Source organism: Ascaphus truei, chromosome 3 (assembly GCF_040206685.1).
Source record: "Ascaphus truei isolate aAscTru1 chromosome 3, aAscTru1.hap1, whole genome shotgun sequence".
NCBI classification, from domain to species: Eukaryota; Metazoa; Chordata; class Amphibia; order Anura; family Ascaphidae; genus Ascaphus; species Ascaphus truei.
Window position 1 is genome coordinate 245266656 of NC_134485.1, and position 25751 is coordinate 245292406.

General features: G+C 39.3%; 1 protein-coding gene across 3 annotated transcripts in view; it reads left to right on the top strand.

The window, feature by feature from the left end:
- VWA3B (von Willebrand factor A domain containing 3B) overlaps nt 1-25751 on the top strand; it is a 161324-nt gene that overhangs the window by 124913 nt on the left and 10660 nt on the right. For all 3 annotated transcript variants that reach the window (XM_075590547.1, XM_075590548.1, XM_075590549.1), the window contains 5 exons: nt 7865-8112; nt 9171-9330; nt 19725-19844; nt 20167-20288; nt 20879-20971. In XM_075590547.1, the coding sequence (XP_075446662.1) occupies nt 7865-8112; nt 9171-9330; nt 19725-19844; nt 20167-20288; nt 20879-20971 (743 nt within the window). The remainder of the gene's footprint in view (nt 1-7864; nt 8113-9170; nt 9331-19724; nt 19845-20166; nt 20289-20878; nt 20972-25751) is intronic.

Here is a 25751-nt window from a genome sequence, read left to right on the forward strand (position 1 = left end):
AGTAAAAAGTAGCTTTTTTGGAGAGTTTTATTCTCCATATGCAGAAAAGTGCGAATTCTGCTTGTAAATATACAAGCATCCTGCTATGTTTAACATGGATGTGTGTGGCGAGTTTAAATTGGCGAGATGTGCGCTTCAGAAACGTGTAAAAACAAATTCGCGCCTTTTTTTTCCCATTGCAATGGCCGCGAGCGGCAGCTTCTTGCCAATTTTTTCTGGCGAGGCAAAAAGGAGACAATCGCGCCATTTTATTGGCGCGAACAGCCGCTAGATGCCGTTCGCGGCTCTCTGCATTAGGATATTTTTAAAACTGGCGAGATTGAGGTTCTCGCCAGCCGCGAGGCGAGTTTTACAAATAGAAAAGAAAAATTGGCGCGTTTTTCGGAACTCGCCATTTTCTGCTGTTTTCTGCGCGATTTTCTCCAAAAAATGGCGAATTTCGAAATAGCGCTGCTCTCTGCATAGGCCCCTATGACTGTTAGCCTTGGATACCTGTCTGATTGAATACAGGTTTTTTAATTAGTGCTGGAACGGGGGTTCCATGTATTATACCCATGTGAGCCTTGATTTCATTGAGTGAATACCTACCTACGGGCTGCTCATTAGGTCCCCTTCCAGTTTATGTTTGTATATATGTTTGTGTTTGTTGTTCTAATGTATGCACATGATCAAAATTAGATGTTCATGCTATTTCCCCCCCCTCTTTTAATGTATATAATAAAATAATAAGTATTAACTTCAACAATCATATCTATTGAGACACTGAGTGCAAGTTAAAGGGTGTTTCCTTTCCCTCATTTTCTATCGTCTATTCATTCCCCCTATGCACCTCTGCCACTATGTATTTCTATTGTTAACCAAGCTGTAGCGAGAGCCCACTTCCCCATCCTCCTCCCTTTCCCTTTACTACTACAGTATATATCAATAAAGTGTCTATTTACTTATTTCAATGAAAGTCAAAATAATGTCAATGTCAGTTCTGTAATTGTGACATTCCCAAGCTAAAGATTGTTACTACTTTACTCAATATGCTGAGATGCAGAGCACTGCATAATTAAAGATACATTAACTTCCATTGAAGTTAATAGGGACCTTAGTGTCACTGGGAGCTAGGTATTACGTGTAAGTATTTGTACTTTTTGTATCCCATCCCTGTCCCTGCCATTTAAAAACACAAAAAGAGAGAAAACAAAAACGAAATTAGTAACAAAATATAATTTATATGTTAAATATAGAACATATAACACTCACATTAAAAGAGGTAGATCAGATTGATCTAATCATCTGCATACAATCAGAGGGTCAGGCTCTGTACCCAGAGACCCCGCGATCCAAAAAAGTCCTCAGATGTTTACAGGAAATAGTCCAGCTACAAAAGATGGTATTCTGCAACCATATCTAACTTTCAGTCGGTGTCCTCGTGGTGTACTCTGATGGCAGCTTCCGGATGTCCGTCGTCACGGGCGTAACGTCGCTGCATATGACCTCACCACAACGTGTTTTGTGTCGGATTGACACTTCATCAGGGGCTTGGCCTTGTGATTCCTAGGCACAATTTAAGTACTAAGGCTCGATCGGATCTTAACCAATAGGGATCATACCGCATACTTTACTATAAGCTTTCCAATTAGCTTACCAAATATCAACACTACCTAACAAATAGACTAAACGAACTGATCATAAAACCATAAACAATATGACAGTACATTGCACAAACTCGACCATACTAAGCAAAAATATATACAAATGAAAAAAGGAAACATACTCAAAAATAATACAAAAAACACATGACAACAGCACACAAATTGTGCATCAAACACTGAGCAAACAATAAAGAAAGAAAAAATAGCATTGGAAATACTATCAATTATTGATAAAATATCTTTAATAGATTTAAAAATCTGCAATGGATCCAAAAAATGGACAGTAGTCCCATTCTTTCCTTAGATCTTAAATTGGATCCAACAGTATTATTTGGATGCATGTAAATATACAAGCATCCTTTTAAAAGGATCAATTCGAATAATAATGAATATCATATTAAAACATCTATCAATTATTGTTAATAAATCTAGAGGATGTCTTTAGTAGATTGCGTTCCCACCTAATCCATAGAGCAAATAGATACTTGTATCAAAGAATGTTCTATATGCAAAGAAGTGAATGTCTTAATATTAGAAATTAATGTCTTAATGTAAATATACTGAACATCTTAATGTAAGAAAACCAGATACCAAAATACATGATCCATAGAGCCAATAGATTCTTGTATCAAAGAATGTCTTGCATGTAAAGAAGTGAATGTCTTAATATTAGAAATGAATGTCTTAATGTAAATATAGTGAACATCTTATTGTAAGAGAACCAGACACCAAAATACATGAAAAGTAAATAAATACATACTGCATATACTCAGGCATCCCAATATCTTTCTTCGTATGGCACATAGAGCAAAAAATGTGTCCTACTACGAAAAGGAGAATGTCTTAATATTTCAAAGTTAGATGCATTAATACATAAATAAGTGAGTATCATTGGTCCAATGTATTTATAATATAATAATCCTATAAGGGAATTTATGACCGCTGGAATATAATTAATTGAAATGTATCATTTCAGAAAAGGGACCAATTCAATTAATTCATTGAGACCCCCAGGTGCTTTACGTCCGAGGGTATAGATCCGGAATTGTTCCCTTTGGAGAAGGAGATTTTCCCTATCTCCTCTCCTAGGATCTCTCAGAACAACTTCCATCCCTCTGAAGTGTAGTTCATCAGCCTTACCTTCATGATAAATTAAAAAATGTTGTGCCAGGTTGTGAATCTTTTTGCCCCTAATCCCATTAATATGTTCACACATCCTGACCTTCAGTGGTCTAATGGTTTTCCCTATATACATCAATTTGCAGGGACAATCAATAATGTATACAGCGAAAGTAGTGAGACAATTAATGAACTGACCAATCTCATACATTTTTACCAGTATTTACATTACATACATTTGTGTCTCGCTTCATGTACTTGGAAAATACACATCTGCCACGTGTAGTTCCCCACTAGTTTGACACGAAAATTACCATTAGTCGGTTTATTACTTTAATCCTTTTTCAAAGCACTAGGAGCCAAACAAGTTTTAATGTTTTTGGCCTTCCTAAATGCTATCTTAGGGATTGATGTAATTATATCCCGTATCATGGGGTCCATCTGGAGGATACTCCAATGTTTTTTTAAGGATTTTTCTTATCTTATTTTCTTGCTTACAAAATCCTGTAATGAATATAGGTGTATTATTACATGTATTCTCTTTTAACATGGATTTTGTTTTTCTTGGGAATCAACAACTGCTCTCTGGGACAGTCTCTACTTCTTTTAATAGATGTATTAACAAGTTGTTTATCATATCCCTTGTCAGTGAATCTCTTAGCTAGACTTTTTGTTTGTACTTCCAAGTCTTTTTTTTTGGGAACAGTTTCTCCGGACATGCAACATCTGACCGTAAGGGATGTTGTCAAGCCATTGGCCTGAATGATTACTTTTATGGTCTAAGTAAGAATTAACAGCAACCGTTTAAAAATTTTTTTTCGGAATGATGTTTTCAATAGTTAAATTGAGATCCAAGAATCTTATCTCCTTGTTACTGCTTTCACCACTCAATGTGAAGTTCCTATCGTTATCTTTTAGGTACCTCATAAAACTATCAAGATCATCCAATGTCCCTGCCCAAATAATCAGAATATCATCAATGTACCTTCGGTAGTATTTAAGATGTTTGTTAAATTCATTATCATTCCAAATGTAGTCCAGTTCCCATTTCCCCATAAACAATCCCGCATAATTGGGAGCGAAGCGTTTCCCCATGGCAATCCCAGTGTTCTGGAGATAGAAGTGCCCTTCAAACAAAAAATAGTTGTGGGGAAGTGTAAAATTAATACTATCCGCTATAAATTGTTGTTGCTTCAACGATAAAGAATTCTCAATGTGCAAAAAATGTGTAATAGTTTGTACCCCCTGTGAGTAATGTATACAAGTATAGAGTGATGAAACGTCAAGAGTAACCCAAATAAGGTGCTCTTCCCACGTGATTTGTTCTAATGAATTAAGTACATCAGTGCTATCCCGTAAAAATGATGGAAATGAAGCAGTGAGAGGTGCAAGAAAAAAAATCTACATATTGTGATAAATTAGAAGTGATAGATTCTATCCCAGACCCAATGGGATGGCCAGGGGGATCTTGTAAGGTCTTATGTATCTTGGAGATAAGATATAAAATGAGAACTCGTGGGAATGTCTTAAAGATATAATGGCATTCTTTACCCGATAGGATACCTGATGTAAGAGCTTGGGTGAGAAGATCTTTAAGAATAACTTGGTATTTTAAAGTAGGGTCTCCTATTAGTCGTTTGTAAGTGACCCCATCCTCAAGAAGACGAAAAAAAGCTTCTTCTAGGTAGTCTTCCCAATTTTGCAGGACAGTGCCCCTGCCCTTATCAGCTTGGCGTATAATCAAATCACCATTTTGATTGAGTTCTTTAAGAGCACATCTCTCCTGGTGACTTAGATTTTCCTGAACCTTACAGTAATGTTTGTCCTTACATATCAATTTGAACTAATTTTCAACACGTTTTCCAAATAATTTCACATGGGGTCTCTTACAAACGACTAATACTAATTGGTAGTTGGTTGGCGCTACTTTTTCTTTTCTATAACGGACACCAATATGAACACTGCTTTTTCTGTTTCTGTACGTGTATAATTTAATTTTGTATAATTTTATATATAATGTAATGTATGCTAAAACAGTTGTTAGCTATGGAGATATACATATACTTGATGTTCTATCTGCTTATAGGGAAACAGTATATGGTGTAAAATGTTTGTTATGAAAAATATATATACACATCCCAAGAAATACATATATATATATATATATATTTTTTTTGGATATGTGTAAACAAAAAATATAATAATAAAACATCCCATAATAATAATTGTGCATAGCTTACTAAATATCCAACATATAAATCATTGCTAAATATAAACCCATAGGATCTCAAGAAAAATGTAGAAATATAATTATGTGCTACTTTTAATATATGAATCATTTTTTAAATAAATGTGTGTGTGTGTGTGTATATATATATATATATATATATATATATTCTTTTAATATATTTTTTTTTTTTTCTAATTCACCCTTTACCTTTTGGTGCACCTGTGTGGATCACAATAGACAATAAAATATTGCACAAGATCTTTTAATAATGCATAGTTTAGCTATAGTAGTTTGTAATTTGGTGCATATGCCTTTTATAGATATTGCTAAGTTAAACTTACAATAATTGTTTTATTTTGAACATACAGAAAATATTAATAATCAATCAATGTTATATTTTCTTTATTCTATCTTTCACAGCCCTCATTTATACTTGTGGTTTCTTGATATCTACTACTACTGTATAAATGGAAAATATGTGTGTGCATATTTATATTACGTAACAAATTAAATGTTTTTAATTTAAAGATTGTGTTTTTATTAAATTATTGGCTGCGTTCTAAATTAAATGTCATGTATTTACATCTGCATCAAATAAACATACTGTAGGGTAACTTCTGTATTCGTTCAGACATGTATACGGTTAACATTTAGTACTACAACATTGAGGTGTGGAATTGGCACCATATGATTCACGAGAACTTAATTATGTGATTAAAATATAATCTTACGGGAAAAGCTTTTTTTTTTTTTTTTTAATAGATATTTTTTTAGCTACAGTTCCTTCTCATTTTCATATCCATATTAGCAGCATACGACTTTACATATAAGTAACCTGATTTTGAAATGTCCATGTGCATACTTGCAGATACTTTTTAATTCTTGTATCAGTTATTATTGAATGAGTTGGATAGAGCAATATCTGTAATGACTCATGAAATGTGCCTATCATGAGTTATACGGTGTAGTCAGAAATAATCATTCAGACCATAGTATATAAAAACATACTGTATCTATAGTTAAAAGCACTTTATATGCTTGAGTGATATTTACACATGATTACTACACTTCATTCTTCCAGCTTCCATCTCTGATTCTCTTGATGTATTTAATTCTCACTGTGTCATTTCTGTCTCCTGCATCATTCATTTCATTTAAATTGAACAGATTGTAATAGGACATTATCTTCAGCAGACATTTCCCATTTTCAAAGTACTCATTAATGTCTCAGATGAATCTCATTCATTCAATTCCACAGCCAGATTTTATCTTTTGAATAAAATAAAAATATCTTCTCAAAAGCCTGTTTCATTAACAGAAAGGTTTGGCAAAGCATACAATAGGATCAAATGCAGGAGTGAGGGTGTGCTGACTGAATAGAACATCCCTGGCGATGCAAAGCAATTGAGTTACAGCCTTTGGTGCTTTCAGAACAAGAGAGTTTGACTAATTGACATGACCAATATAAAATTCCTGTATCAGGCAGTCCTTATTGAGCCGCTTCATTTTTCACCAGTGCTGAGTAGCTTTGAGAGCATAACACAATGAGGGTTTCCTAAAACAGCAATACTGCCGACCAGGGGCACTGCCACAGTTTAACGAGTGTCTCACTAATAAATCATATAAACAATGAGGATCCATAGTATTTATTTATTTATAACATGTTTTACCAGGAAGTAATACATTGAGAGTTACCTCTCGTTTTCAAGTATGGTTACATATATGGTTACAAATACATAGTTACATAAGTGAGCAGGGAATAAATTATATACAAGACATAGCATGCATAGTTAGAGATAATATATATTACCGGCATATGTAGCAGTTACAGACCAGATTAAAATGTGAGACATCTGGCTACTCACAGCTCTAAACAGAGAGTACAAAAAAAGTTAATAATAAGTGGTAATAACGTGGGCACTAAGGTGCCTGAAACGCATAGGTTTGTCATGTATTAGTTTTTGTTTGTTTCCTTATTTTCATTTTATGTAGTCTTAATAAATGTTTTTTTAGCCCTCAACTTGGTGAGCTGTTGGTGCACTTCTTTGGACTTCAGTGATTCTGCTTTCCAATCTCCACCTTACATAAAATGTGAGACAGCTTTAGTTTTGAAAGAACTTAGACTGGTGGCAGCTGTGAGAGTCTCCATGGCATGGATGGGGATCTTGAACATTCTTTAAGCAATGTTAGGAGGCCAGATCAATGGGACCTTGGACAGATCAATTTGTGTTTATTAGTTTATACTAATAAGATATATAATATAAATATTGTATAGCGCTGACCATGTACGCAGAACTGTACATAGACTTTTGGAGGCTCAATAGAATGGGCTGTTATGGTGTCTTCCAGCGCTTGAAGGTATCTTATAGCAGAAGTGCTTCATAAATATGGACCTATACTGTATGTCAGGAGTGGCATTGCTTGGTCTTTCAATTTCAGGGCCAAGTCTATTAGGACTCTGGACTATAACTAAAACAAATACTATCGTCTATATGAACCACTGGAGTTTTTAACGTAAGAAAACTACTGTACTTTGTCATGACATCAGAATTATGGTCTCATACTTTAAGCTGCAAAGTTTAATGGTGAAGTGTACTCTAATGAAAAACACGGCTTACTTAAATCAGGCTCATCTACTGAATGCAGGATTAGTTAAATATATATCTAATATTCTAATACCACATATAAATCATCTTTTTGTTCCATGATAAGTAGTGTTGTCAACTTTTCTTTTATGTAAAATTGGGAACAGTGGTGGTGCATACTGTCTGCCTATAGTGTGGACTAAAACACTGTACTTGTCTTTCCTTTAGTTCATTTTTGCAAACATCTGTAATGTGTTTTAACAACATATTTTTTCTTTGTTTTGCAGAGAAAGTGCCTTACTATGATGAGGTGGAGACCGTATCTCCACGAGCCTCTTGCTCACCCATACCTGATGGCTCAGTCTCAGCAGTTCCGCATTCATCCATGTCAGCAATGCCAACGCTTCCCAAAACCTCTGCCCCCAGATCTTCAGCTGCTGACAGAAAGTTATCTGGCACCAATATGAGTGAGAAACTGGAGAGCTTAGCACTGCAGCTCACTCAGTATCAGATGGAATATAAGGAGCAGCAGCAGGTCAGTGTCACCAAACTCATTGCATCAGGGCAAATTTGGAGAAAATTGACGCAAATTGCATTCATTTAATCTCTTGTCTCTTTGCGTTGCTGTATCAAGGTCTTTGCTCCAAGTTTCGTGTTTATCAGCTTGTGATTTTGGGAGTGTCAAAAGGAGGAGTTACAGGATGCTTAGAATATAATGAGATGTATCAAACCAGGTCTGAGAAGGCGTACATTTTTCTGGCTAACAATTTGCATCAAATGTAGGAAATCTTTTCTTACATTTGACACAAACAAAACATGGAATAGCGCATCATAACAAACATTCCCCCTTTCTTCACATTGATACATCTATACCAGTGTGTATTGGTGGATCTGGGAGGGTGGAATTCACATTCATCACTCTGCTTTTGCTGACGTGGTAACACCATTCTCATTGGCAGATATTTTGTAGGTAATGGTAGACTGCTCAACCAATTAATAAATTAGTTACATTAGTTGTAGAATCAATGGGGGGATTCACTAACTCTGATAACGAGTATCAGAACTGGATCGGTGTTAACTCCCATTACTTGAAAGGCAGTTAACAACAATCAAGCGCCAAAACCTATGAATCCCACTGAATGTGATGTATTTTTACCTATTGCAAACTACAGATGCAACTGCCAGTTTTAGACTGCTTGCCAAGGAAAATCTGTGACCATCTCGCAGTAACTCGTGAGATGGTCCACAGCAGGCTGTAATGGCCCATTGGATTAACACAGCGGGGGTCCCTGCATTTGAATGGGATTCGCAGCCCGGTAGGATTCACACAGCGTGAGTCCCATTCAAATGCAGGGACCCTGCTGTGTTAATCCGATGGGCCATTAGTCTGGCTGCAGGAATCTTGCAGCTTGGGATGGGGTTTAAGTGCAGAATTCTCAAGGCACCCCGTCTACAACTAGCAGTTGCAGCTGTATCTCATTATTATGGTTATTTATTACCCTATTTGTGTGTTAAGCTTCTTGTTTCACTATAAATAACTTAATTATATTTCAATCGAGAACACTGTTTTTTTTTTTATTCTTTAAAAAACAGACAGTTCAAGGCTACCTACAAAAACTAGCACTGTTAAAGTCTCATCAAGATAATTGTGGGCTGGAAGAGAAACGGAAAGAACTTGAAAAGCAACAGGTTGATCTCCTTCAGCAGCTAAAAATGCTGACGCCTATTCACAATATTCTGGATGAGATGGATGGTGAGCACACACTCTTTTTATGCACAGTAGCTGGGTGATGTGTTGCTTTCTAAGTGAATGCTGTCCTTGGTATAGACCTTGCTATTTCTTTTCTTTGTTCCAGTTTATATTGATCACACCTAGGACACAATGTACCCTGAAATTACATTGTATGTGCTAAATCACAGAGCACTTTGAATTTGAGCACAGTAATTGAGTACAGTATGTTTCCAGTTGTCTGTGTACAAATTACACTTTTGGAACAGTGTTAAGATATTTTAAAACTGTGATGTTTTTCCAAACGGAAACGTAATTGTTTACATTTTAGTTTATTTATTTTTATGTTTAACCCACTTATAGATCATTTCATGCTTAATATCCCAACTGTCAATACTGTTACAATCATCTGCTTAAAGCTACTTAAAATAGGCGCATTTAATGTTTGAACACATCGTTTAATCAACGCTGTCCTTGTTAATTCAACTGGGATATTTAAAAATCTTAATGGCCTTAGCAACATAATAAAACTAATGGATTTGAGCTCTTTCTAACAAGATTCACATACTCCATCTATTTCAAATAATCTAAGCACTGTAGGCTCATCGAAGGATCTTCCTAATTAGGATTTACGGTGAGAACAAATGTGCAGGCATGACTAAACTGACTTCCTTCCTTGAAGAAACATTGGAATTCTCTGATACTACAGTAGTATATTTCCAAATATCTTAACTTAGTTCAAACTATTTGTGAGTAAACACAGTGTGAACTTTTACCTTTTTTTCCTCTACTTATAACTCAGACAGAGACACGTTCTCAGTTGGTACATCCCACAGATATCATGGCAATGAGATAGATTGTCTCCAAAGATCTCCCAGGTTCATTTCTCCTTTTACTGTGTTTTTTTAAATTGAAACTTCTTTGCTGCCACCTACAAAAATGTTGTTTGGCCAAATATGCTTCATGGTGACGGAAGTGTGTAACGGAAGTGTGAAACGGAAGTGTGAAACGGAAGTGTGTAACGGAAGTGACGTCTTCCTCCCCATGCATGTGCAGAAACCGCTAGCACCTTCCTCTATGTACATGCATGGAAGCCACTAACAAATATCTTCTTTGTGAATGTGCAGAGGTGGCTGGCACCTCCAGCGCATGCACAGAGGCATCTGGCTCCACCAGCATATGCGCAGAGGTGGCTGGCTCCGCCAGCGCATGCACATCGACGGCCGACCCCTACAGCACATGCGCCGAGGCGGACAATACCCGCAGTGCATGCGCAGAGATCGCGCATGCGCAGAGGCAGCCATCTCCTCCATGTGCAGAGGCGGATAACACCGCCGGTGCATGCGCAGAGGCATTAAAACAAACACACACACCATGATCTGTGTACACAAACACAAACAAAAGGATTAAAAATAGAAGTAATAATAGCAACAATCTTAGAAATCTATCATGCATCATAGAAAGCCCAGAAGTGGAAAACATGCAAGGTGTTTAAACATATAACACATTAATACATTAATATAATAGTAACTGTAATTATTATTAAAAAACAGGGAGGGGTGATGCTTGCAATGACGCTCATTGTAAGCCAAACTTCTTTGCGTTTTGTTACTGAAACTGTGTTTTTATTTTTTGATTTACATTGAATTAAAGACTTTTGAGAGTAACGGCATTTAGATACTATACAATCCAAAATATATGTATCTTACATTAGTTATCATAAGTCAATTATATCAAGTATTTCAAGTGATAGTATCGAAATTTCGACACAAAAATAAATAAATTATACTCTCAAATCTCTTTCATTGAATTAAAAACATCACCATCACAAATACAATTTCGGTGACAAAACACAAAGAAGTTTTACTTAAAATGTGCTTGCTCAGCACACGCACCGGGGTTTTTTATTAGGCAGAAAAGTAAAAGTATATGTTTTTATGTCTCCGAAAAGAAGGATTTGGTACTTATTTATATTAATACCACGATGACAACAATTTCCTGCACTGTGTATGCGGTCTTCTGCCTCCTGATTGCTACACAGAGACATAAAACAACATGGTTATTTATTTTTATGGGCTCCAGGCATGGAAGAGGAGAGCATACGGTTTTAAAATAGAACATTTGATGTCACTGGTAACATTGTTAAGTTGCAAATATACTTTGCCTGCCTGAAGTCAACTCATCAACAACAGAAGTTGACTCCTGTACACAAGGCAATCATAAAAAGCAGGGTCTCGGGGTCGCACGTTAACATCTGTTTGTGCAGTAGGAGGTTTCTAAATGTTGTGCGGAGGAAGAAATGTGCAAGAGATCAGCATCCAGTCTATTCTATTTACTGTCCATGTGATTGAGCATAGAACAGTCTAAGCAAAAGCACAGTTTATGCCTTGCAATGACTGCAATGTATAATAAACGTAAAATCTTGATGATTCTGTGTATTACCCTCAGACATTAACTATAGTACATACTCTTACAAGCATTCAAACTTGTTTGCATGCACATTATATCCTATTGGTCCATAGAAATTACACTTAAGACAGACAAACATTTTCCATTGCCTTCAATAATTTAATGTTTTTTAGGATTCTCTCTGGGATTTCATTGTGTAATTCTTTTTCTTTAGCTTTTTGATTTCAGTCACGGATAGGAACAAGCTGTCTTGGAAATATTGTCCTATTTTTAAACTTCCCAATGTCCCACATTTATATTTGTAACCACATGTTATAGAAAATTGAGGTGTTGGACACTCCCTTTTTGGATTTCTCTCATGCTAAGGCAGGACAAGTAAATGAATAACTACTCTCCCCTGCACTCTGCTAAATCACTGTCTGATGATAAGAAAGTGGATAACAGACCCTGTTGTTTAGGGGTTTGTGCATTCTCAGGGTGGCTGATGTAGAAGTATAAGTCGAGTGATTTGCAGACAGCAGGAGAGTAAACACCTGGAAATTGAAAAGTATTCTCTTCGTTGGCAGTGGAAAAAACAAAGCACACCTGTCAATTTATTTTACTAGATTGCCACATTGATCTTCAATGATCTTGGCACAAAAACATAGAAACTGAAGACTGAAAAAGGCTGTTTGCTTCACCAACTCCAGACTTTTTGTTTAGTGTAATACTCCAGTTCTAATGCTTCCTCTGCTTATAAACTGTAAATGAAAGCTTGAATTACCTTTGATATTTTTTCAATACATCAATAATCCTTTCATGAAAGATGCTATTTCCCCGTTTCTACATGCTCCAGCTTGATCAATAATCGATTTTCCTCTAAGAACAATATTCCCTTATCTAATCTGTTTGTACAGTACCTTGAATGTCTTTGGTATTCTTATCTACCAAACCCAACTCTTGTAAATAGTTATTTATCTTCTTCCAGTACCTTGTAATCCGTGCTGCATTATTGTAGTTCTCTTTCCCTGGATAACATTCACTTTTCTTAAAACCCCCTGGGCATATACCCAAGGATGTGACGTAGTACTTTTACATTAAAGACAGTGACATATTTCAATGGAAGTTGCTATTAGGGTAATCATGTCACTAGGTTTCAGTGTTTCATAACCCTGTTGTTCCACTTTTTATCTCTAAATTGCACTACTTACTGCACCTAAATCTTAAATAGAATAATCTCCATTTTCCTAGTTGCAGATTTTTTACCAACTGATCATTGAATTTTACTGGGAGACTCACGATAAGGGTTATTGCAGCTCAATGCCACATTGACTGCCATTGACTTGAATGGCAGTTAATGCAGCATTGAGCTGAGATACCCTTTATCGGTGACATGGGAGATTTGGTCGTGGCCGTTTCGCCGTTACTCATCCCGCAGCCGATCCGCCACTGGAAACCCCACTGCTGGCCGCTTCTAAGGTAAGTTTGATTACTGTTTAGGGTAGGAGGTTAATGTAAGGGATTTTAACGCATTGGGTAGGGGGTTTAATTTTAAGAGGGTTTAGCACTTGGGGTATGGGGCTCATTTAAAAGGTTTTAGGATAAGGGTTTGGGGTAGGGTGTTTTAGGGTAAGTGCATAGAGTAGGGGATTTTAGGGTAAATGCATACAGTAGGGGGTTTTAAGGTAAGGGCTTCGGGAAGGAGGATTTAGACTAAGGGTATAGGGTAGGGGGTTTAGACTAAGGGTTTAGGGTAGGGGGGTTAGGGTAAAGGCTTAGGGTAGGGTTTTTTAAGATAAGGGCTTAGGGTAGGGTGTTTTAGGATAAGGGCTTAGGGTGGGGTGTTTTAGGATAAGGGCTTAGGGTAGGGTGTTTTAGGATAAGGCTTAGGGTAGGGTGTTTTAGGAGAAGGACTTAGTGTAGGTTTTTTTTAGGATAAGGCCTTAAGGTAGGAGGTTTTAGGATAAGGGCTTAGGGTAGGAGGTTTTAGGATAAGGGCTTAGGGTAGGGGGTTTTATGGAAACGCCGGTGGCCATTTGCTGGTGAAACGTCCGTGACCAAATGCCTTAGACCTCTCTACCAGAGCTTGGTGAATCCAGGCCTTTGTATTAACTGAAAATGGGCTCACTTTCCCTTATTACCTTTAGTAATAGTATCTCTAATAAAGACATCAAAGCTATGCTCCAAAAAATAGCCCAATTTTTCTACTTCTATTCTATATGATGAATAGATCATGTAATATGGTCCAGTAAGGTTAAACAAAAGGATACATTTTTACAAAAAAGCTTCCCAGGTAAATATGGCTTGCAATTTCTATTCAAACCACAGCTAATGTAAAGGGCATTCTATAAATCCTATCGAATGTATGCTTTGTTTTGTCTTTTATTAAAGCAGCAAAACGTGAAAATCCTATATGTTTATTTTTTTAATAAATCAGTTTTGTAGTATTAGATAATACTGTCTGCATTTTTGTTTTAACTCCTAATGTCATTTTAAATGATTTTTGAATGTGCAGATCATCCTTTGGTTGCTACAGAAACCATTTATAAAGTTGTATCCATTTCCTCTTTTTTGAAACAGCTCTGACACAACTTTTTGAGCTCTGCCTTTTGGCAACAAAGTATCACAAACAGATCTATTGTTGTGTTCCTAACAGCAGACTGACTATTACTGTTAAATCTGTAACAATAATGTGTTACACTTAGTAATATAATGTTACATATCAGCTGCAGCATTTCACAGACTGCAGCACAAAGCTAGAAGTTAGCCATTTCATTAGGCACACAATCAGGATTTTGACAGATTTATAACAGGAGCACCAAGCGATTGCCATCTAAGGTGTAAACGTAGAATTATACATCGTCCCATGCTTTACATATAAAGAGAAGAAAATAGGAAAGACAAAATGGGGAAGGTAGTATTGGTGCTTTAATACATAATAGGAAGGATTAGAGAAAGCATATGCAGACACTGTAAACTGGTTAAAAGGAGTAATAATTAAAGCCAAACAAATAGTGTGAGTTAATCTGCAGAGTTGTGGGCTGTCCTGGAATCGTTTTCCCCTTTTAAGCACTTGACCACAATTTTTTTTCATTGGGCGATCTTTTCTTCCCTGAGACTACCTGGGTGACCACCTGCATCTGGTTCAGTATCAATGATTGTCATGGGAGAGGGGGTTTGGCCCGGTATTAAAGGGGTTACACCCCATTTGGCCACCCCCTGCTCTCACTTGGGAAGCAAGGGGTTAACTGGACTGCGGTCCAGTAATGTGTTTTACCCTGCTTCAGAATCCAAATGTATATTCCCCTGTAAAAATGTATTGTTTCTGTTCCAGTGTTTGCACCAACACATACACTGGGATTGATGCGGGAGGGAAAGGGTTAAGGTTAACTTAGTGTTTATAGCTCTTTGTTCCAGGTTCCCGCCTTTTCAGGCTCCATTTTGCAGCCTTCCATAGGTCGCCATTGCAGCTCCATGCATTCCAGTGGCAGATCTGGCGGTTTTGGGCCTGTTTCCAGTGAAGACCAGCAGGTGGCGTCCGAGAGGAGGAGCGGCAGTTTCCCATTGTAAGTCAATGGGGCCATTGACTTCAATGGGGATTCCTCTGCGCCAACCTCCAGGAACAGGTTGGCAGCCATCCAAACCGCAGACCGCAAGAGCGGACACAATGTCTTTGAAAAGAGCTTTATCACTGAGTTCAAGTTCACCGACAATTGGCCTGGGAACCTTAGGATCTAGGGCAGCTAGGAATAAAATTATTTTTGCCCCTAGCTCCTAGGCCTCCCCACACTCGACCACCACCGGGTCCAAGAATCCAGGACCCCCGTAAAGGGTCGAGCTCAATAAGAGGGTCGCGCCATTAACTCTAATGGTGGAGCGGAGGTCCCATTGAATCTAATGGCGGCGCTCGCCCATGCATTTCCTATGGCGGCGCCGGCCATTGATTCCAATGGGAGAAAACCGCGTGGCGTGAAAACGGCCAAGTCCGAAACTGTAAAAAGTGTGAGTCCATATCTCCGGTTCTGTGAGGACCAGAGGGTTGGGATTTGGGTCACATGTAGTCACCATTCCGGCACGACTGCATGACCATTTCCAGCCCTCTCCGAACAACCAGACAGAGTGAAGCAAATGTAAAGTTTGGTGAGTTTCCCCATAGCCGTCAATGGCGGCGTTTCCCCATTGAAAGGCTATGGCGGAGAAGTCCCATAGACGTCAATGGCAGTGTTGCCCCATTGAAAGTTTATGGCGGCGGAATCCATTGACTTCAACGGCGGAGTTGCTCCATTGAAAGCCTATGGCGGCGGAGCCCGTTGATTTCAATGGGGAAAGAGTGAAAAGCAGAGATTCATTTTTAAAGGGAAGAATCCTGTATTAAAAAAGTGTTTTAACCTGCATTTGTGTATCTCCGGTTCTGGGGGTCGCAGAGAGCTGAAACTTGGCCACTATGGAGAACCACCTCCGGCATGAGGGATTGGCAAGTATCAGCCCACTGGGGCCCCGCAGAACGGATTATTTTAATATGTGAAAGTATTAAACTATGAATTGTATTTTGGGTCTGGTATGAAAACTCAGAGCCCATCTGCTATGTTAATGATCCAGATGGCAGACAAATGGCCAATCATAAAACTCCTGATCAAAGACTCCCCCACCCTGCTTGTGTATGCAAGCATAACAGTATGCAGGACATGGGTACTTGAGATTAAGTGTTGTAATTTACACCTTGGACAAAGGGTGTCCTGGCCAAGCTAGACTTGAAGACGCCAGGCTTGTGGGAGGGGGACTGAGAAAATAAGCCCCCTGTTTAGAATATTACCCACCCAGTGGGCAGGTATTACGGTGCCCCTCAGGTGAGGTGGCAAGGAGAGATTGGGTGCAGGTAATTGTTCTCCAATGGCCTACACTCAATAATAAGGTATAGACTGGAAATTGCATATAAACTACTCCAGCCTATCTTCAGTTGTTCGTGTTTTCGTGACTTCAAGTGTACCAACTATTTGATGCCTGATGAATTGCTAATCCTGGTTCCTGATTACTTCACCATTCCATTCCTAAGTAAGTGTCTATATTTTGCCTGTTATTTGTATACCTTGTGTGTTCACCTTCTTTAAGGAATAAACTTTCATTTATCATATCTAAGTCGTGTTCAATTCAACCCAGAGATATTTTTGGTGTGTATATTATAACCTTGTCATAAGTTACCGTGACAATGATCGTGGGACCTACAGCTTCCTTATCCCTCACAGTCTTACCCACAAAAAGTATGACACTCTTATCCGTAGAGGGTTTATTTGTGGCTGGTTAGTTCAATACATCAGTCTTTTTGTCATTCTCCCTTTTGCAGTTCGCAAGCCGGTAGTCTTGTGCCTTTTCCCCTTGCAGACGAGTTGACAACTACGGTTGCATTTTTAGGGGCTCGATCACTAACCCCGTTCTGTCTTAATCTAGACATAGACTGAATCTTTATAGTGGCTATTTTCATTGTGAGGAAACTGGTTTGGGCCCAGTGAGTACGGTAACAGGAATTAATTGGTATTGTCCGTCTCACTCTGAATTAGGTTATTTTGCCCTGGATTTTATGGACCGCCGGTTGTAGTAGTGTGACGGTATTGTGGATGCGCTAATAGCAACACACAGCTTGCTTGGTTGTAACATCGGACCTATATCTGGACTGAATCACACAAGCAGCTTCTTTCATTTGTCTGTAGTATCTTTTCTGCAGACACTTCCTCGTGTGACTGGACCACAATTACTGATTGTTTCAAATGTTCATACATCTTTCTTTGTAGTTGCATTCTCCACATTTACTGGAGAAAGCAGGCTGCTTTATTTTCGTGATAAAGCTGGCGAGTTTTCATTCCTCAATAAGCAGCCTGTATGACAAGCATCGCAGAGCATTTTCGCAGGTACCTATCTCTCTCCAATCTTCCTTGGATGAGAGAGAGCTTAGCCATGTTTTTGAAGTGTTAACACGCTTCTCTTCTTTCTTTCAGAGTCTGCTCTGATCTGAGAGAGTTCCAATTGCAGACACAGGGACTTACTATGTTCGTGGTGAAGAGCTCCCTCAGCTTCTTCCTGTGCTGACTGTACTTTCAACTTTCTTCGTTGGAGTTGTTGCTTCTCCTTAATTTCTTTACTGGCTTGATCAGCCAGATATGAAACCTCCTCTCAGTCTACTATAGAGCTGACTGCTAGTTAAATAATTAGTCCTATAAAATAAACAAATCTCCGAGGCTTGAGTTGGAGGAACTAGGGGGCAGATGAAAAAACACCTTAAAGATGAATACCATACATTAACGAATCCCCAATATAAATAGGCAAGCCTCAGATAAGGGCGCTCAAAACATCTGTGGTAGGCTCAAAAAATAGCAGCATTAACTGTTAATACCTCATACAACATGCATAAACGTATACATATCTTCAATGAAAGCCACAGAATGTTAAGTCCAGTCCAGAGGGTGCTTCTCTCTTCAAAAAGGATGCAACCCAAGCGTTCCAATGTGATACTAGATAAAAACAAAAAGAGAGAAGAGCGTACACCTCATAGTGTAATAGGTTACATGACACATAGAATAAAAATGCACTTACAAACGTTCGTGCATTAAAAGCAAACACAGCACAGTTGGGGGGGTCTCAGTAGCATAGGCACTGTATACAGGGATCCTCTGTCTGTCTCCTCGTTGTGTCCGCCAGTCTGGGCTGTCAGGAAGCACTTCTCCAGTGCTTCCGCACCACGTGTGCACGTGTGGTGCGTCGCCGCGTCACTGCATCACAGCATCCTGACGTCCGTTGTGTGGGACGAAGCCTGGGGGGTTGGTCCAAGCTCCACATGCTCTGCTTCTATTGCACACACATCCAAGCTACCTTTTCGCAGCTTGCAAAAAAGAGAGGCTGGGAGCGACAGTGTAGGCAGGGCCCCGTGCACTGCTTTGCCCGGGGCCCCCTAATGTTGTTAAGATGGCCCTGCTGGCAACACTGTACATATGCCTCTTAATTGTTCCATCACTACATTATAGACATGTTACACCTTCGGATCTGCTGACCTGTTTACACTGACCATGATACCGTAATGGGACATTAACCCTGATGAGTAAGAGGGTTATTTGACTGCCACTCTTAATTCACACTCTGTTACGCATTGTGCAATATTATTATATTACAGACATAGGTTTTGCTTTAACCCTAGATACACGGACACATAGGTTTAGTGACCTATTGTGCATCTTTTTTTAATTTTGTCTATGTCCGTTCTTCTTCATGTCTGATGGGTTTTTGATCTACCAATCTTGACTAAAGGTTAAGTTTTAATGTAATTAATTTATCCTACTCACCCCAGTATTCAGTGCATGGAAGAAGGGATCTGTTTTCTCCATTGTTTATGTATCACCACTTATCGCTTCATGCACCCATACTGTACATTCTGTTAAAGGATGACGCAAGAGCTTCTCTCCCTACCCCTTCCTATTCCTCTCTGGTTTATTTGCAGAACTGCTAGCACAAGGTGAAGAGTATTTTACATCGATAAAACCAAACATATTGCTCTTTAGGGTATGCTACTCAGACGTTTCTAAATGGATAAACTACTGCCTCTTATAAATATGATGAACATGTTTGATAGAGGAGATCTGTAATAGTTCAATTAATAATTTCTAAACGTACTATAATACACATTTTTGGTTGCAAAGAAATTAATACAAAATTATGATTTATTGCTTTGTTAAAAACAGCTTTCACTTGTAATCAGACAGCACAATTGTAGAAAGAGATCAGCCATGAAAATTCCAAGTAGAACCACTACAGGAATCCTATTCTATGTTTTACCACCGTGTACTATAACCAACAGTAAATTAGACTTATGATTACACAGTATCAGCACGCTGGTTAGAAGCAGAATGCTTGAAAAACAGTGTTTAGGACAATCATCGCAAATATGATTAAATATAAATAATTTACTCATAATTAAAAAGTCTTAACAATTGTACAAGAGGAGCACCCCGTTTATTTTATGGTAAAATATGTTTAATTGTTTTCAGACCTCCATAAAGACCTAGGCCCTGCAAACAAATCAAAGAAGAGGAAAGCATATGGATGCCAGCTCGTTCCTGGACAAAAGGTGTTGTCTCGCTGCTCCCACAGTGGATGGTATGCAGAAGGTACAGTATTGTATGCACGCAGCTGTAATGTATTAGCTGTGAGCCTGCGACTAATAACACTGCCCATAAAATCCAACAAGCATTTTACATTTGCGCTCCATCACCCCATCCTTTATTGTCTGCATGTTGATTCTTACAGATTTGCCTTGTTTCAATTATGTAAACACTATATTTACAGAAAGTGTTAAGTCAAGGATATAAACAGTTCAAATGTATCCACTATTCACTTTGTTTGTGCATGTTCGTAGTGTTAGTAATGCTTTCTGAAGCTTTGTTTTGTTTTATTTCGGTATCAACTCTTTTATTTATGAATCCACCCCAGGATCCATTGTCCATGATTGTGGGGACTTCACATATTTTGTCCAGAATGCCACTGGTGAGACGGCAAGGATCTGGAGAGAGGATATATTTAGTGATGCAGATGACTCCGGGAAGGAGATAACGGTAATATAGTACAGCATAAACAGTTGAAGTAGGCTAAAAATGTCAAAATAAAAATAATAGGATTTCACTCTTCATATCAAGCACTACAGACCGGAGGCATAGAGAAAAAAAAAAAGCTGTATCACAAAAGCTTTGAAAAAATCCTCCAGGGAACAATAACTTTTAAGAGTTTGTGTGCAGAAATAAATTGAATTTTATTAAAATTGGTGCCATCGTGGCCTGCTGTTTCACACATTTCTCAGAACACCGTGTGATTGTTGTCCTCTGGAAGATCTCACATGAGAGATTACTCACGTCCCAATTGCTCAATCTTCAAAATGTCTCTGCAAATGATTTTCCTATAACAAGCACTGAGTTTTACCCTGTCATTGATGGACGCACAGCCTATTGAAGAGAATCTTCTTTAAAATAATTAGCTTTGCAGAATGCAAAGATAAAAACTCCACAGAATACATTTGCAGGGATATTTGATTAAAGAGAGACATACTGTACAGTGAGAGAGTCCATAGAAATGTAGGATTATTTTAGTAGTGCAAGTGGATATGTACCTGCAAACCTGTAATTTGAAGATTAAATGCATGTTTCTGCAGGAAGAAGATCCAGTAATTGGACCTCATCCACTGCATTGTGGGTGTTATTGTCCGGGTGTCGTACTGAAAGTTATGCCTGGTTTGAATTTGGTGGTAAGATGTGATAGTTCATTTTTATTTGCAACTTTAATATAATGTTGTGGGCATCTGCATATCGAGAGTGGGAGGCTGTATTTCAAGCTCCTCTACTTACAGTATTCAGTTAGACAGCAGCAAAATCTAAATTCTTAAAATGGACTGGGATTTTTGACTTCCCAGAACTGTACACATGCTCCTCCCGGTTGTTAAATATGAGTTGCACTCAGGGTTGCCACCACTCCAGGTTTGACCCGAAGACTATGGGTTTTGGCTCCGTATTTCCGGGCTACGGGTTGAGATTTGAAATCTCCGGGTTACTGCAGGGCCGGCTGGGATGTTTGAAGCAGGGACATGTGCGGGGGCCTCGGCTCTTACCTTCTTTGGGACATCACGTGATGTTGCGGCGCCTTCAGGCGTCACATTGTCATGATAATGCGGCACCGCAGGGTGTCCCATTGTCATGGCAACGTGGAGCCGCTACAGACCGTGGTTATGGCAAAACTACGCCATTTGATGTTGTGGAGTCATCTTGACGGGACCATGCAGGGGGAGAGGCTGCCGTCGGAGAAGGTAAGACAGTTAAATATACAGCTCAACCCCGTTATAGCAAAATCCGCTACAACGCAGAAACGCTTATAACGCGGTGTGAGCGTGGCTCCCGTTTAAAAAAAAACAAACTTTTTTTGGGCAAACTTTAATAAGTGACACACACACTTTTTTGTATTTGATTGTGTAATTAATATACATTCCTTTTTCAGTACTTTTCACAGGAGTAAAAAGTCGCAGCATTTACTTTAAGTGTATGAAGAAAGAAGCAGTTAATTAACTTTTCATGCCACATTATGAGAGATATTGGGGCTGGGGTATAGGAGCTGCATATAGGGAGGGGGGGGGGGTGGTGGTAAAGATTAAGCCCCCCATTCCTGCTCTCCTTTTCTCCAACTGGATAAAAACAAACAATTGACTTGCAATGGTTTTCCATGGCTGCCATTTTTAAGCAAGCTTTAATGTAATCAGCAATTAGGGATCTCAAGAGATGTCCTCACTTCTCACGGTGAAGTCCAGGGTCTGGCAGGAGAGGGGAAAGCGAAGAGTGACTAGGGCATATCTACAGAGGTTCACATGCACAAAGTGAAGGTCATAGGGGAAAATGCACAGCTTTACAAAAACTGCCAACGCAACCCTAATCCAAACCAGGTGTGATTAAGTGTACAATGTCATGCAAGAAGCTCTCATCACATCTACACAGCGCTAATTCATTGGCCCACACTTGCCAAAATACATGATATTTTCCATGGATCGACATTTTATTGTGAGAATTAAATAGAACGAAACGTACCTTAAATGCACTACCCTGTCTGCTATAAAGGCAAGAATGATCCCGATCAATGTTATTTTCAGCAGTTGCGGCGCGCTTCCAAGCTGTGAGTGAGCAGTGTGCAATGTTACAGCAGCGCCTGGTGGTTCTGGACAGGGGGTGGGTCCCGGGCTGCTCCAGTAACAGGCTGTCTGTTTGTGCAACAAGTTACAGGACTGGCTGTATTTGCCTTTGTCGGATCCCCTGCAAAGCTGCTCCGGGTCCTGCGTGGGGTGCCGCTGCGATGCCGGGTTCAAGGAGAGCTGGGAGAGTGATCCCAGCTCTCCCCCTCCGGCGGCCGTGGAACCCCTGATTGCGACGGTTATTTTTTTGTTTAACGCTATCCCGGTTATAACGCAGTCTCATTCTGGGGACCCAGAGCACCGTGTTATAATGGGGTTCAGCTGTATAAATAAAAACCTTTAAAAAAAAATTGAACAGAAGGTGGCAACCCTGGTTGAACTTGACCACAATTGGCACAACTGGCAGGAGAATCGTTTTGCTTGTGGATGTGTGGTATTTGTTAGCATGCCACTTTACAGAACTATTATAAAGTGACCCACGTGTAACTGAAGACGTGACATACTGGGAAAAATATATTTGCATAAATCCATAGATATTTAGAACTATTTATTTACGCTGTTAAAATTAGAAAAATACTCTGGTTTTATCGAGGTAGTATATTCAGATTAGAAAGTCCATGGAAACAATTCAACATGCGTTTCACAGTAAATGTCTTCTGCATGTAAAATATGGTACAGTGTGAATTAATAACTTTCATGGCCTTTAGTGAAAAGTAGATCACAGTATATATGTATTTAAGGACAGTGTGCTGTAAGCTTGTGAAGCAAACTAAGAATTGACATACATGTGGCCAGGTCTCCCTGTGGGTTTCCCCCTGCCCTTCCCCCTTGTTGGGTTCCCCGGTTGTCCCCGTACCTCCTGCTGCAGCTGCAAACAGCAATGGAGGCTGGGGGGGGGAGATGTGTGGGAGCTGAAGGCGGGTAGCAGTTGCACCGGTGAGGCGGGCAAGTCACCCGAGGTCCATGGCGGCTCCCATTGCAGGGTTCCGCCATGTTGTATGTGCTCGCGCATGCGCAGTACATTTCGCACATGCGTGGTCCAATAGAATAGAGTGGCGGCTATTACACAAATAGACTCTCCGGGGACTAAAATTCACAGCAGCCCCCGGGGCTGCTACACCACATGACCCAGTACAGCCAATAGGGCTGCAGATTTTCCCTCTCCACACAGTTGATATATTTGGTGCGTGGCGAGCCATGCCAGTCGGAGCTGGAACAAGGAGAGGGTAGAGTGTGTGTGCAGGGTGTCTGTGGTATACCTACACTAGGCCAGATACCCCTTTTTGGGGGCCCTAGCTAAGCCCCGACTCCCCTGAAAGCTTGTGGCTGCTACAGGGACAGGACCTTAGACAGGGACACTGCCCCTTTTGTCTGATTAGTGTCTGGGACACAGCATGGACGCCGGGCAGCAGATGCGGTCTGTGGTCTAGGACCAGACCACCAACGCATTAAAGAGACTGTTAAGGTGGGACCCTCTAGCTGGATACCACCCCACTTGGAGGCGGACTCATTGCTGATGGCGACAGTGTGGGACCGGACAGCCCCTTGTCTTCTGTTGGCGCTACCGGGTGTTGGAGCACCCAGCAGGTATACCCAATCTACAAGGCCACCACCTTTAACACTATTATGGGCAGCGCTGTCACACACACTTGGGGTGGAAGTGCCTATTGTGGCCTGGACACTGAGACACTAGTGCCCCTCCACCCAAGTACTGTGGGAATACTGCATGGGTATACCAATATACGTCTTGTAAGGTGTTGTTGCATATTATATGTGTGTTTTAAGTCTGTGCCTAGTAAATACCGTTACACCATATTCTGGTGTGTGTTACTGGGTATATTGTCCTGTGACGGGGTTATCCAGTATAGCTAGGATCCCTCATAGGTGGAGGCGCTGTCACCAGACAGATCAGGTACACCCCAGGCTCTCAGCAGCGGAGGTTCAGGCCTCCTGTGAGCCACAGGTAAAGCACCACACACACTCAGGAGCCGCCATATTTCCCATAGGGTGGGGGAAACTGGCTACATACATAATACATGTCAATGATGTTGAACAGTTCTACAGGTCATTTAGAGAAAACACAAAATAGTGACCACATCTGTCGGCATGGATTCACAGTAATAGGTCACACTCTGTAGCACACTTAGATTTAACTAATGCAGAATTATCACATTGGCGGTGCTTTTTCATTACTTAAAGGTGCAGCCCCTTTGGAAAACCAGAAAATCAATGCACTGTTAAAACCCCTCTTTCTAATTGACATTTGCAATAATAAATTACACTGATCATTACATTCAAATCATCCCTCTGAGAGGAAACATCAATTTTAATAGTGGTCAAAAGCTTATTTACAAGCAGAAATATACAGAGTGATGCAGCATACGAATTAAAGGATAGAATAAAAATACATAGCCTAAAAGGTTTTGCAAAAAAAAAAAAAAAGGCCATGTCAAGAAGAAATATGTATTTTAAAATCAAGTAGGAGAAGCTTTTTTTGTTTAATATTTATGGAGATGTTATGTTGCGCATTGGGCACCGTAAGAACAGAAAGAGTTTCAAAGTACACTACAGTGAATCTGTTTAAGTGCACCTGAGTAAGTGTTCCAAGATGCAAACATACCCAGGAATACAGTACTTGCTGCATACAGGGAATGGCATAGCCTATCTGCAGTGAAAAGGCATCGATTTAAATGTCATGACAGGTATAATCTGCGGACCAAGCAATCACAAAAACATTTCACAAACAGGTATACTCGGTCACTCTAAGTTATTAGGAAGGTCTTAGACAGTAATAAGTAGTACTCCTCTCAAAAGAACAAGCTCATAAAAATTGGAAGTACAGCAGGAATTATGTAAGAAGCATGTAGTGTTCAGAGATTTTTTTATTTTTGTCGTTAGACAAGTCATTCTTTTGATGTCTATTATGCTTTGATAATGTATTGGTTTTTTTTTTTTATATAATGTATTGTTTTTTTTGTTTTTTTTACATAGATTTGACCAATTTGATAGCAATAGAATAGTAACAAAATTACATCCAGTATTATTTTACCCCTGCCTCTGTCAAAAGCAAACAAACAAATAAATTAACATTACAGGTTTGTGATTTGGATTTCAAATGTACTTTTCCATCAAAGTGGTATTACTAATCTATGTTGTATAACCAAGAGAACTCAAAAAGAATTGAGTAAAGCACCCTAGTAGTTTGCACTCTTACCCTATAGTAAAATACATTGCTCCTAATAACCAAGAGGCTAAGCACTGTTTCCTGTCAGGGTATGGAACCAACGAAAAAACAAAAAATTCTTTAATACATCTAATTATCACATTCAATAATAAAAAAGGTTTTTAAAAATGT